General features: G+C 54.3%; 1 protein-coding gene across 1 annotated transcript in view; it reads right to left on the bottom strand.

Annotated features, from left to right (window-relative positions):
* The window catches only part of LOC133345292 (low-density lipoprotein receptor-related protein 1-like), a 241,380-nt gene that overhangs the window by 24,859 nt on the left and 202,674 nt on the right, over positions 1–13,847 (bottom strand). The window contains 11 exon segments of the mRNA XM_061555928.1: positions 54–170; positions 1,221–1,314; positions 2,108–2,256; positions 2,499–2,687; positions 3,329–3,534; positions 4,132–4,319; positions 5,220–5,258; positions 9,033–9,152; positions 11,641–11,726; positions 12,560–12,743; positions 13,254–13,444. Of these exon segments, the coding sequence (XP_061411912.1) occupies positions 54–170; positions 1,221–1,314; positions 2,108–2,256; positions 2,499–2,687; positions 3,329–3,534; positions 4,132–4,319; positions 5,220–5,258; positions 9,033–9,152; positions 11,641–11,726; positions 12,560–12,743; positions 13,254–13,444 (1,563 nt within the window).

The following is a 13,847-nucleotide window of genomic DNA, read 5'->3' as shown; positions in this document are numbered from 1 at the left end:
TCATCATCATCGTCGTTGTCGTGATTATAAATGAAATAAGCTGCAGTGCTCACCACAGTTGTGCTCATCAGAGTTGTCCCCGCAGTCGTTGTCGCCGTCGCAGATGAACGCAGGGTTCGTGCAGACGCTGTTCTTGCACTGAAACTGGCCAGGGCGGCACTTGAACTTCGCTGGAAACACAACAAGGGGGGCCGTCGGGCCGCGAACACCCACGAGCAACAACATCGTCAGCCGCCGCCTTGCCCTCCTCCCGCTTGGCCGGCCGAAGTCTAACGGCGAGCAACAGCGTCCGTGGCTCGCTGGGACTGCCATCGGGCACATAGCGTGGACTGTCTGAGCTGCACACTTCCCTTCGTTGCGTTCTCCTGCTGTTTCACATTTTAAATGCTGATTGAACGATTTCTAACGGCCGATGATGCATCAACTACATTGTCAGACATACATCATCATCATCATTCTCCTAATCTCTATGAAAGTCGCGTTTTTGTTGCCCAAACTCAAGACGTTTCTTATCATAGAGATGTAAGTCGAAGGTAATTTCAAATGGTTTCCGTGTTCTCGTGAGCAGATCGGTGCTCGTCTAAGATATTGGTGGAAATTCCACATTGCCATGCTCGGGGTGGAGTCTATCGGTATGGAAAGCACATTTTTGATGTACCACGAAAATGGTTTTCATTTAAAAGAAATTATTTTCATTTCAAAAATAATAATGAGCCGAAACGACTCCCGATCGGGATCGCTGAACTGCCGATTTTGAGTGGATCACTGTTACAGTCACAGCAGCAGAGAGCAGTGGAGCAAAAGCCATTGTTGTATTGCACTTCTATGCATCCAACATCAGATCTATCCTCCTCCGCTTTTAATCGGCAATAACCAGCGAGGTGAAGTATGCTCAAACGAACCCCCCTCCCTGACCCGCATGGCGCGTGCTGGACTTGATCCAGCAGTGGATTGACGCGTCTTTGTCAATTCCACCTTTTCCACAGAGCAGACCAAATCCAACAACATCTTGCGTAACAGTGTCGGTGAAGTCCAACACAACGCCGGCTACCAGATATCGGCACGAGCCAATACCTGGCACCCGAAACATTGACCGTGAACCCCAGGGATGCATAGTGTGTGTACGCGCGAGCGTGCGCGCGCGTGCGTGCGTGTGACGGTAGTACAGGCTCGGTTGTGACGAGCGAGCGAGGCGGTGCACAAGTCGAAGCGGCACTCACAGCAGTCGCTCGGCTCGTCCGAGCGGTCTCCGCAGTCGTCCTCCGTGTCGCACTTCCACCAGAACGGGATGCACTTGTCATTCTTGCACACGAACTGCGGGGCGAGAGAGAGCAGCCCTCGAGTCTACCGCGCAGGCTTCCGCGGCCGCCGCTGTACGACCGCACCACGTGATTTCGTGCGCGAGCGACCTCCGTGATGTCCGACGTCGCGCTCCGTGTGCTCGGAGCTTCGTCGGGATCTGAACTGAATAGTGTCCGGTTCAACGGCTGAAAAAAGCCCCCGGGCGCCTGAAACGTCTCGCATCATGCCACACGACGCTCAGTACAACCCGTGAACACGCTTCCGAGGGCAACGTCTCTAGTCCATAGAGCCAGGGTGCATTCCAGACGAACTACCAGTGTACACCAACTATTTATTTATTTACATAAAATTATTTTTCTCTGTACAGTATTTTATTGGGTGTTGCTATTCATACTATAATTCATACCGTATAGGTTATAGATTCCAAATGTATGTATACGTGTCATTCCGTGTTTGCTTTGTATGTGTCACGTTGAACTTCTTTCGCACCGTACGTAGCTAACCGTGCCAATCGGCGGTGTTAACAAAAGGTGTGAACAAAAAGCTCAGGGTTGTTAACACCTGAACATGCTGGACGTAATCTCCAGCGAAACATGGCGACCTAAATGATCAAAAAAGTAGATTTTCAACGTCGCGGTGTTTGCTGGGGAAAAAAAACGAACAAACCAAATTGGCACATTTTCCCAAGTGACTGCTCGATTTTATTGGCCCTGTCGGGTGGCAGTGGGTTTTATATCCAGGTGAAGGACATCGCCCGGCACCACAGGGATGGCGTCCGTGTGTCGGGTAAGCGGCTCCACCTCACCTGGCTGGCGGTGCAGTTGGACAGGCAGGTGTGATGGTCGTTGGCCAGGTAGAAGTTGGTTGGACAGGCACATTTGTACCCCCCTCCGGGCGACACGAGGCACAGGTTACTGCAGCCCGCGTTGTTCGTCTTGCAAGGATGGTTGGGAACTGGAAAGGGAAAAAAAACGAAAGACAAAACTGAATGAAGATACAATGAAGAGTAAGACATTGGAGGCGGGGATACGCGGCCTCGTTCAGATTGCGTTGAGATACATGGCAAGAAGTAAAACATTCAAAAGCAAAGAAAGAGTTGGAATAGACAGCCGTGAGAATTTTAAATAAGAGTTCAAACGGCAGGATATTAGAATGGCCAGGATGGGTGGTACATGTGTGGAGGTGAGATGCGGCACCGTCAGGCTGGCGGGATGAGTGGTACACGTGCAGATCCATGGGCCGGTGCAGGGTTTTGATGATGATCGTCCGGTCAGCGCCCGTGCTCTTGTGCGCTCGGTTCACCGTCTTAGACTCCCAGTCCGTCCAGTAGATGTGGTCCTCAAAGAGCGACAGCGCGAAGATATGCGGGATGTCCTCGTTCACGACTGCCCGAGTTTAAAGTCGGTGGGGGGGGGGGGGGGGGGGGGGAATAAAAATGAGCTGATACATGCGAGCCCCGCAGTGAAAGTTTTAATTAAAAATAACAATGAAATCCGACGTATTGTTAATCAACTAAAAAAACACACCGCACATTCGTCGTTAACATTTCCCAATAACAGTAGGTTGGCGTCTTGGGCAATTGCCCTTCGCTCGTCTGCACTGAACGTGGTGAATGATTTTTGAGTTACGTTCCGCATTCATAGTTGCAACGCATGTCTGTATATGGATGGTGCTCATATTCCATCGATGGCCCTGAGCTCCTGGCATTGATCCACAGTCATAGGGCAACAACCATTGACTTCCCACACAGCGGCACTTATTTTGTTGACCCCAAATGGATGATGGGCTAAATGGAACCATGACCTGGATTCGAACGTGCACTGATTTTGAGTTGTCCTGGTCACAATAAAGTTGTTTTCTTTAACCCCCCCTAAAGATTCTGCTAATATCACATTTCCCGAGCATGCCCCCCCCTGACCACCCGCCCCCCCCCCCACCCCCCCGAAGGAGCCGCCCGTGTCGATCGACGGAGCCCTCCGCGTCGACCGACACGAGCGGCCACGGCGCCAGCGTCTCTGGCGAGCACCTGTGTGCCGGTTGGCTCCGTCCATGTCCGCGAACTGGATGTAGTCGTCGCGCGCGTCCGCCCAGTAGATGCGCTCGTTGACGTAGTCGAGCGTGAGGCCGTTGGGCCACGTGATGTGCGAGCCGATGATCACGCTGCGGTTGGAGCCGTCCATTCCCACGCGGCCGATGTGCGGATGCTTTCCCCAGTCCGTCCAGTACAGGTACCTGCGGCACGGGGGACACGCATGGCCGTCGGCTCCCTCCTCCTCGCAAGGTCAAGAGGTCGCCGTGGGCCGATGTTGATCACGTCACCACGGCCAGCCATGGCTTTCTTCCTTCCTTCCTCGAGACGGTCCTTGACAGCCGATGTTCAAGATCCGCTTCTACAGTGTCCCACCAGCATCCTTACAAGAACACACCTTCTCGCAGGCCGCCCTCATGCCTGGGTCGGCAAACGTCATTGCCGGATACCGCACATGGCGATACCTTTATTTTACATGACACATTCGATCTTTTATAGTTGTAAATAGTAATTTTAAGTGATTGGTGGGAATTATGCTATAGTTGAAGCACTTGGGCCTATGCTGCATGATCTGAACTCACTCCCACCATCTCAGCAGCCAAGTCGTAGAGCTTGTCGCACAGGGACTCGAGATGATCCCGAGATGACAGTACACAAAGCTGTGGTGCGCCCCTGTAGATTATGAGGACAGTGATGATGATGACAATGATCAGCGTGCTCTCGGGCGAGCAGGCCGCAGACAAGGCGAGCAGCACGTGACAACCCACGGCCCGGCTGACGGCATTGGCTCCGCGTCTCACCCTCTCGGGGGGTCCACGGCGAGGGCCCGGGGCTCCTGGAGGCCGGAGCCGAGCAGCACGGCGCGGTAGCGCCCGTCCAGGCGCGACACCTCGATGGTGTCGCGCCCCTTGTCGCACCAGTACAGGTTCTGGCCGACCCAGTCGACTGCCAGGCCGTCCAGGTTGCTGAGGCTCGTCCGGTGAAGGACCTGTGCGTGTGGCAAGGAGGGTCTCAACTGAACCACCGGAGGAGAGGCCTTCACGCCGATGTGAGAGCCGGGAGCGCGCCCATTTAAAGGCGAGTCCATAAACAAAACGCAATTGTCTTTTTCGAACGCACATTAGACTTACTGTATGGCGGTACACACACACACAGAAAACCACAAAGCATGCCGGCAACACGAACAAACAGAGGCCAACAACAGACACGGTCCACCGCACGTCATCTCGAGAAAGGTTTACAAAAAAATCCCCCCCTTTTTTAATCTTTCATCCGCATGCAACGCATAAGCCACGAGTGTTGGTAAACAGATGCCAATGGGGGTTGCCTGGAGTTGCCCTCCGTGTGGACGCTGCTGCTGCTGCGGAAGGCCGAGCCACATTGTTTATCCCCGGCAGTGGCGTAGTGACGACATGATATCAGCTCAGGGGGTGCGGCAATCGGTCAGCTGGGGGCATCCCAAAACTTGTGATTTGTCTCGCACGGTCGCACCTCGGGGCTATTATTCACCGTTATGCTCGCGGTCTCGAGCATTTAACGCTGTGGGGGCGCGCTCCGTTTTCGCAAAATAACTGTTGTTGTTCTTTCACGCTGTGCTTGACAGCATTTCTCTCAAAGTGGTTGTCAAGGACACCCCTGCCCCCAACTCGTAGCTTTGGCCACCAGAGGGAGTGAGGGGGTGTGGGGGGCACCGCACCCCTCGTCTGACGCCTCCCCCCCCCCTCTCTCTCGCCCACTGTGACTCAGTAGAGAGAGGGGCGGGTGGGCAATGACAGGGACACACACACACAGAGAGAGAGAGAAACACTCGCGAAGCAGCATGCCCGCGGGACAACGTGCCACGAGAACGACACGCAAAGCGAGATAAAGCAGTCGACCTTAGACCCACCCCGTGCTCGTCCTCGGAGTTTACACTCTGGTGCAAGATCTGCAGAGACTCGCCCACGGGGAGAGAGACAGATAGACACACAGACACAGACAGACACACAAACAGACAGACAGACAGACAGACACAGACAGACACACAGACAGAGATAGACACACTGACAGACACACACACAGACAGACACACAGACAGACACACAGACAGACACACAGACAGACACACAGACACACAGACAGACAGACACACAGAAAGACACAGAGACAGACAGACACACACACAGAGAGACACACAGACAGACAGACACAGACAGACAGACACATAGACAGACAGATACACAGACAGACAGACACACAGACAGGCAGACACAGAGAGGCGGGCGGGGCGGATGGGGACCGGTCACATCAGTGCATCGGCAGTGGCGCCGTATCGGAAGCTAATTTTTTTTTAACGACGGTTCGCCTGTAAAACCGGGCACCGTGTGAAATGAGAAGATAAATAACCGAGTGAACGTTTCTTTTCAGTTTAATGCGCGTGCACCTCCCCGGCCGTCAAGTTTAGCGTACAGCGATGATCCATGCGACTCTGCAATTGGTTTGGCGTAGCGTGGCAGAGATCACACTGGGCGCAGGCCATTGAGGTGCCTCTCGGGAGGCTGTACAGCAAGTAGGTTTCTAAGTAAGCTGCACGGAATGTTTACTGTTAACTCATGCATGAGATTTTTTTTTCTCTCTTCTCTCTGAACGCTCAATGCATGGATGCTGTAAAAAAGTTGGCCGCACACACCAAGCAGGCCCTGAGGATGTCCATGACTATTATTATTATTATTCATACCGACACGTATCCTCAAAACTTTTGCAGTGATTAGCAATTAAAATTAACAGTTAATTTTCTTCGTCTGGCGTCCAGGCTAGAGCAGGGTTCTTTACTGCAAGGCCCGCCGGCCACTGGCGGCTCCTGGTGGCCTTTCGTGCGGCTCCCTGATGTGCGGGCCCCCCACAATACACACAACATGTGTGGCGGTTCTCACACTGATGTTGTCTTATCGGCAACAATGCCACCGCCCCCCAGAAAATCAGTGAGGCACACTGCGCTAGATTCTCGTGCGAAGAACACCGATCTAGATTATCGCGTGAAGAACACCGCTCTAGATTCTCGTGTGAAGAACACCGCTCTAGATTCTCGTGTGAAGAACACCGCTCTAGATTCTCGCGTGAAGAACACCGCTCTAGATTCTCACGTGAAGAACACCGCTCTAGATTGCCGCGTGAAGAACACCGCGCTAGATTCTCGTGTGAAGAACACCGCTCTAGATTCTCGTGTGAAGAACACCGCTCTAGATTCTCGCGTGAAGAAAACCGCTCTAGATTCCCGCGTGAAAAACACCGCGCTAGATTCTCGTGTGAAGAACACCGCTCTAGATTCTCGTGTGAAGAACACCGCTCTAGATTCTCGCGTGAAGAACACCGCTCTAGATTCTCGCGTGAAGAACACCGCGCTAGATTATTGCGTGAAGAACACCGCTCTAGATTCTCGTGTGAAGAACACCGCGCTAGATTATCGCGTGAAGAACACCGCTCTAGATTCTCGTGTGAAGAACACCGCTCTAGATTCTCGCGTGAAGAACACCACGCTAGATTCCCGCGTGAAGAACACCGCTGTAGATTCTCGCGTGAAGAACACCGGGGCTCGACTTGTCGAGGTTCGTGGGCCACGTGGCGGCTACGAGAGGCCGCCTGCGAAGCGGCGCTACGGGCGAGACGCGGCGTCGAGTTGCTCGTTCGCTGGCTCGGCGGTCACACACCGTGGCCCGCCGTTGATCTTCCGCCGCTTGTGGGGCAAGCAGGTGGAGCGTGCGGTTGTACGTTTGTGTGTGTGCACGCTACGTTGGGCTTCTTTTGTACCGTAGGTAGTCAACCGTGATAATAGGAGGTGCGGGGGGGAAGGGCAATAAACTGAACACAACAGAAGGTCGTGGTACGGAATCGTTTTTTGCAACCCACTACGGAATGAAGGCGTCCTCATGCCGCCGTCGGCCTCTGGCGAGTTTGACCATTCTTCGCCGTGCCAGTCAATGTGGGTTGGTGATAGGGGGGAGGGGGGCCCGGGACCGGTTCAGATATCATTCGCCACCGATGTTAGCCGGGGCTGGGAATCCAACTGCACCACGAATCCGCCCCAATAAAATGAGCATTTAACCATCAGCCGCAAATATACACACTACAGTAGATGAGTTCAGTATTTCAAAGGCAACCTCAAGGTTATCAAATAAATGGGCTCTCTCATCATCAAGTTTTTTTCATTCCCCCACCCCACATTGAGAAATGGACACGTGAGGCTGCAAAAGGCGCTCCGTGCACGCAAGCTGGCAATGCAAAACTATGCCAATTTAATTTCCATTGCTTTGTTGAATTAAGGTCTCATCCATTTCTATACAAATACCAGGCCTCATGAATGATTCATAACTGAAACCAAATTCGGGGCAAAAAACTCATAAACCACCCGTGACACTCAAACCTCGAGTGAGTCTCAAAGATAACCCCCCTTGTTTCCGGGGAGACTCTACTTTGACAGCTTTTATTCCTCTAGCGTGGAGATATGGAAGTGTCATTATGAAAGGCAGCCAATGGCAAATATGGAATATATCCGTAGCTGCATTATGAGCAAAGAGGGACACTAAAATATAATTAGAACAGATGATAGAATGCCAAACTCAAAGAAAAAGTTGCCATTGCTTTGTTGTCATTTATCCCGCTCCTCAGATTAGCCACGGTTGGCTACGTACGGTGGAAAAGAAGTTCAACATGCATGCTTGCATACATTGCTAATCATCTGATTTAAATGCCAAGTTATGCCTCATTGAGGCTCAAGTGTCATCATCAAAATGGCAGTGGAACAAGATGGGACGAGGCCACGAGGCGACTCCGGCAAATTGTTTCATCGGTCGACCGCAAAGGCCCCAGGCTAGTAAGGGCCGTCTCGGTGGTAGAGCGAGCGGCCTGCAAAGCGGAAGGTCGCGAGTTCAAGCCTTGGTTGTGAGTTAACGCAGCCAATCATCACTCTGGGTTCAATGGAAATGAGTACCACTTTGTGGGGAGGTCATCAGCGATTCTCCTAATGGGTGGAAAATCACTGTTGAATGTCCACCATTGGCTCGGTGTGGTAAACAGGAGACGAGCCACCACCTCGATGCTCTGAGCAACAACGATCAAAATGGCGCACGCGGTACCGTTGAGCAGGCCTCATCCTTCTGGAGCCTGAGGCGAGCGGCCACAATAGTTGCGTCATCGTGTTACGGGTGGGGCTCTCTTGTAACTGCAACTTGTGCGATAGGGCTTCATGTGACGGGGGTGCTTGTATAACTGGTGGGGGGGGGAAGGAGGGGGTGGGTCGTGTAACGGGGACCTGTGCGGTGTCGTTTGTGTGGTCAGGGCTTGCGTGATGTGGGGGGTTCGTGTGATGGGGACGTTCGTGTGATGGCAATGGCTGCTGGTTGCGTGCGAACGCCACCACCTCCAGGTTCCCCCCTGCAGGTCGCACCCCCGTCCTCACTCGGATGCGTACATCGCCGCTCTTTCACCGTCGCCGGGACAGAATGCATTGTGGATGGGCAGAGTGCCCGTTCAACGAGGAATGCAGCGGTTCAAGGAGATATTCCCGGCACCGCCACCACCTTCTCGGCACGACGAGGGAAGGCCATTGAATGCCCGCAGGGGGGTCTCGCTTAACTGGGCGTTCGTCTAGGTAACGAGAGGAGCTCGCGCAGACTGGCGCTCCTCCGCGCACGGTGGGTGTTCACGTGGCACGAGCGGCCGTCACCTGCACGTCGGAGCCGTTGAGGTGCATGCGGCGGGTCATGCTGCCCAGCGCGGTCACGTCGGTCCAGTACACGCGCTGCTCTCTCACTTCAAAGTCGAGCATCACCGCATTGTTCAGGCCCTGCGGAGACGTGACGGAAAAGCGATTGCTCGTTTTTCATTGCTTAGCCACGCAGCGATGTCCAGCTCAGGCACCTAAGGTGGACCGCGCATCCACGTGGCATCGAATAAAAAAAAACTTGAACTTAAACTATTTTTATTTTAACAGTTAAGGCCAACTGAGTGTAAGAACCGTAGAAATACCAACGCGTCGTCTGCTTCACCGTGAACATTAAAGGTCCCTTGCCGTTATTTTCAAGAGTGGGTCATTTGCGTGCCAGCGTCCAAGACCCAAATTTGTCAAATTAGAAAACTCAGCCGCAAAACAATTACTCAATTGGAACTTTGCAAAACAATCGTTGCCCCCTGCTGCAGACTATGCCCTTGGATACTCTTGCAAATGAGGATATTCTGGTCTCTTGAGTTCTCACCGGGTTAAACCAAATAAACGTGAACTTCTCTCCTCCCCTCCATCCTTCAATCACTAAACTACTTTCATTCCTCCCTTGAAGCCCATCACTACCCAACCCCTATCACTACCCAAACCCCTATCACTACCCCAACCCTATCACTATCCCAACCCATATCACTACCCCAACCCCTATCACTACCCCAACCCCTATCACTACCCTAACCCCTATCACTACCCCAACCCCTATCACTACCCAAACCCCTATCACTACCCCAACCCCGATCACTACCCCAACCCCTATCACTACCCTAACCCCTATCACTACCCCAACCCTTATCACTACCCCAACCCCTATCACTACCCCAACCCCTATCACTACCCCAACCCCTATCACTACCCCAACCCCTATCACTACCCAAACCCCTATCACTACCCCAACCCCGATCACTACCCCAACCCCTATCACTACCCTAACCCCTATCACTACCCCAACCCTTATCACTACCCCAACCCCTATCACTACCCCAACCCCTATCACTACCCCAACCCCTATCACTACCCCAACCCCTATCACTACCCAAACCCCTATCACTACCCCAACCCCGATCACTACCCCAACCCCTATCACTACCCTAACCCCTATCACTACCCCAACCCCTATCACTACCCCAACCCCTATCACTACCCGAACCCCTATCACTACCCCAACCCTTATCACTACCCCAACCCCTATCACTACCCCAACCCCTATCACTACCCCAACCACTATCACTATCCCAACCCCTATCACTACCCAACCCCTATCACTACCCCAACCCCTATCACTACCCAAACCCCTATCACTACCCCAACCCCTATCACTACCCAACCCCTATCACTACCCCAACCCCTATCACTACCCCAACCCCTATCACTACCCAACCCCTATCACTACCCCAACCCCTATCACTACCCCAACCCCTATCACTACCCCAACCCCTATCACTACCCCAACCCCGATCACTACCCCAACCCCTATCACTACCCTAACCCCTATCACTACCCCAACCCTTATCACTACCCCAACCCCTATCACTACCCCAACCCCTATCACTACCCCAACCACTATCACTATCCCAACCCCTATCACTACCCCAACCCCTATCACTACCCCAACCCCTATCACTACCCAAACCCCTATCACTACCCCAACCCCTATCACTATCCCAACCCATATCACTACCCCAACCCCTATCACTACCCCAACCCCTATCACTACCCCAACCCCTATCACTACCCCAACCCCTATCACTACCCCAACCCCTATCACTACCCAAACCCCTATCACTACCCCAACCCCGATCACTACCCTAACCCCTATCACTACCCCAACCCCTATCACTACCCAAACCCCTATCACTACCCAAACCCATATCACTACCCCAACCACTATCACTATCCCAACCCCTATCACTACCCCAACCCCTATCACTACCCCAACCCCTATCAATACCCCAACCCCTATCACTACCCAAACCCCTATCACTACCCCAACCACTCTCACTACCCCAACCCCTATCACTACCCCAACCCCTATCACTACCCCAACCCCTATCACTACCCCAACCCCTATCAATACCCCAACCCATATCACTACCCCAACCCCTATCACTACCCCAACCCCTATCACTACCCCAACCCCTATTACTACCCAACCACTATCACTACCCCAACCCTATCACTACCCCAACCCCCATCACTACCCCAACCCCTATCACTACCCCAACCCCTATTACTACCCAACCCCTATCACTACCCCAACCCCTATCACTACCCCAACCCCTATTACTACCCAACCACTATCACTACCCCAACCCCTATCACTACCCCAACCCCAATCACTACCCCTATCACTACCCCTATCACTACCCCCAACCCCTATCACTACCCAAACCCCTATAACTACCCAAACCTCTATCACTACCCAAACCCCTATCACTACCCCAACCCCTATCACTACCCCAACCCCTATCACTACGCGTGTTTACGTAACGTGTGCACCACAGCTGTGGGGGTCAGGTGGGCAGGGCTGAGATGCCGTGTGGTGCCCGCAGCTCACCGCCTTGAGCAGGGTGTAGTTGGAGCCGTCCAGGTTCACTTTGCGCAGGTAGTAGCGGTTGGCAAAAATCAGCACTGCTTCCTCGTCTGGGGACAAATGCGGGAGCTGAAAGATTAGCGTCGTCATCACGGTAAACCATCATCATCACCGCCGACACAATCTTCACGTCTCTGATTTACGTCGCCACCCACAGTAGCGCCTGTGATCAGCACGGCTGGCTATGTACGGTGCGAAAGAAGTTCAACAGACGTACGCACAACAAGGCGGTGTGTGTCGCTCAACCTCGTTCTTAATTTTGTGAATCGGCACGTCACAGTTGGTGGGGCTGGGGTAATGAGTGGGTACTCCCCCTTCCCCCTCCAAGAGATGTGGCCAGTATGAAAGAGTAGGCCAAACACCCTCTTGAGCGGCTCTTTCACCATCAGCGGCGTGAGCAAGCGATCGAAGGGCTGCACTTGTCCCTTTACCCCGCATCTACCTGGTAATGTCCACGCGAACCGCGTGCAGCCTGGCACGGGTGGCAATGGATATCTTGCGGCGAGCACACAAAACAATAAACGCGTAACGCCGAGATGCTGTGCTGCGGCGACGTGAGCCGCGCACGGAGCGAACACCGAAAGCCAACCGGCATCGCCGTCGTCACCAAAACCAGCCCCACCACCCCCCCTACCCCCCCCCCCCCCCCCGCTCGCTGTGCCGTTTGTCACCCTGCGATGCCGCGGAAACCGAGCACAATGCCGGTGACTTTCGATGATGCAATGCGGTGGTGGCTGTGCGCGCCCCACCCCCGTGACCCCGACTCCCCATGACCACCACACCCCGTGACCCCGACCCTCCGTGACCCCGACCCCCCGTGACCCCGCCCCCCCGTGTCCCCGACCCCCCGTGACCCCGACACCCCGCCGTCGCAGCACCGCACCGGAGAGGGCCTTGCAGCTGCTGCTGTCATTTTCCCGGGCCCTGTAACCGTCCTCGCAGAGACACTTGAAGCTGCCGTGGGTGTTGACGCACGTCTGGCTGCAGGGGTACGCGGTCCGGCACTCGTCCACGTCGATGCACGTCTTGCCATCGTTCTTCAGCTGGAAGCCCGGCCGGCACTTGCACTGCGTCGGCGCGGAGATCGCGCGTGTCAGCGGTCCGTTAGGCGAAGCGCCGCGGCCGGCGAGGCGATCGGAGATGCGCACGCCACGCGCGTGGGCAAATGCGCGTGGACCTCCCCGGAGCGACATCTCAAGACAGACACTGCTGACTAAGAGGCACTTAACGGCTCCAGACAACTTAACTGGGGCTCAGTATCTGAGACGACATGTACATGCGGTGTCCAGAGCTGCATGGTATCGCTACATGTGTCTATGTTTGGGTGATCTTCATATAAAGTGAGGCCCACGGGAGCGCGACCTCCTTAAACATCCTTTGATTAGACTAAAATATCACGGTTATGCACGATTCAACAACAAGAAACAACGACCACCGTAAAATATGCCGTGTATTAAGACTGTAACCTGGCAGCTAATAGACTGTCATTAACAGCACACTCAGCACTTGCTTTCCTGCTTCGTAACGCAAGGCACGCGAGGGGGTGAGGGGTGGGGGAAGGGGGGGGGGGCACGGACCTTGTATCCGATCCTGAGATCGATGCAGTCCTGGGTGCAGCCGCTGATTCGGCGGTCCGAGCACTCGTTGATGTTGCAGTTGCGCTCGTCGGAGCCGTCCTCGCAGTCGTCGCGGTTGTCGCACAGCTGGGACTCGCCGACGCACCGCCCGTTGGCGCACAGGAACGACGCGGAGTCGTTGCACTTCCTCTCTGCACTCGCCGCACACCCCCAGCCACCCGTCCAACAACATAACAAGACATTCACGCCGCCGTCAGCTTGCTTGGCTTGGCTCACGACTAAAATATCACTCGGCTTCAAATGCGCGGAGGGCGGGCGGGCGGGATACGCGGACGCAAGGACGACGCAAGACCGGCGGCGCGGTCAGACGGCCAACGAGATTTGCTGCTCAAATGAGCGCCGCGGGCAGCGACTGGACCGTCGCTCTGAGCCGTCAAAAGCACGTGTGCCACTACACCCCGCGCCCTATTGCCGTCACCAACGCGAGGGAGGTGTTCTCCGAGCCTCTCTACAGCAGAACCACTGTTGACTTCCTCACAGGGCAGTAGTGCATTTTATCGACCCCCCCAGAGGTGCGGAATGATGTGCCGAGTC

The sequence above is a fragment of the Lethenteron reissneri genome, chromosome 21 (genome assembly GCF_015708825.2).
Source record: "Lethenteron reissneri isolate LAM-NWPU_2019-01 chromosome 21, ASM1570882v1, whole genome shotgun sequence".
Classification (NCBI taxonomy): Eukaryota; Metazoa; Chordata; class Hyperoartia; order Petromyzontiformes; family Petromyzontidae; genus Lethenteron; species Lethenteron reissneri.
The sequence above is the reverse complement of the archived record's forward strand: the minus strand, read 5'-3'. Positions and strand labels throughout refer to the sequence as shown.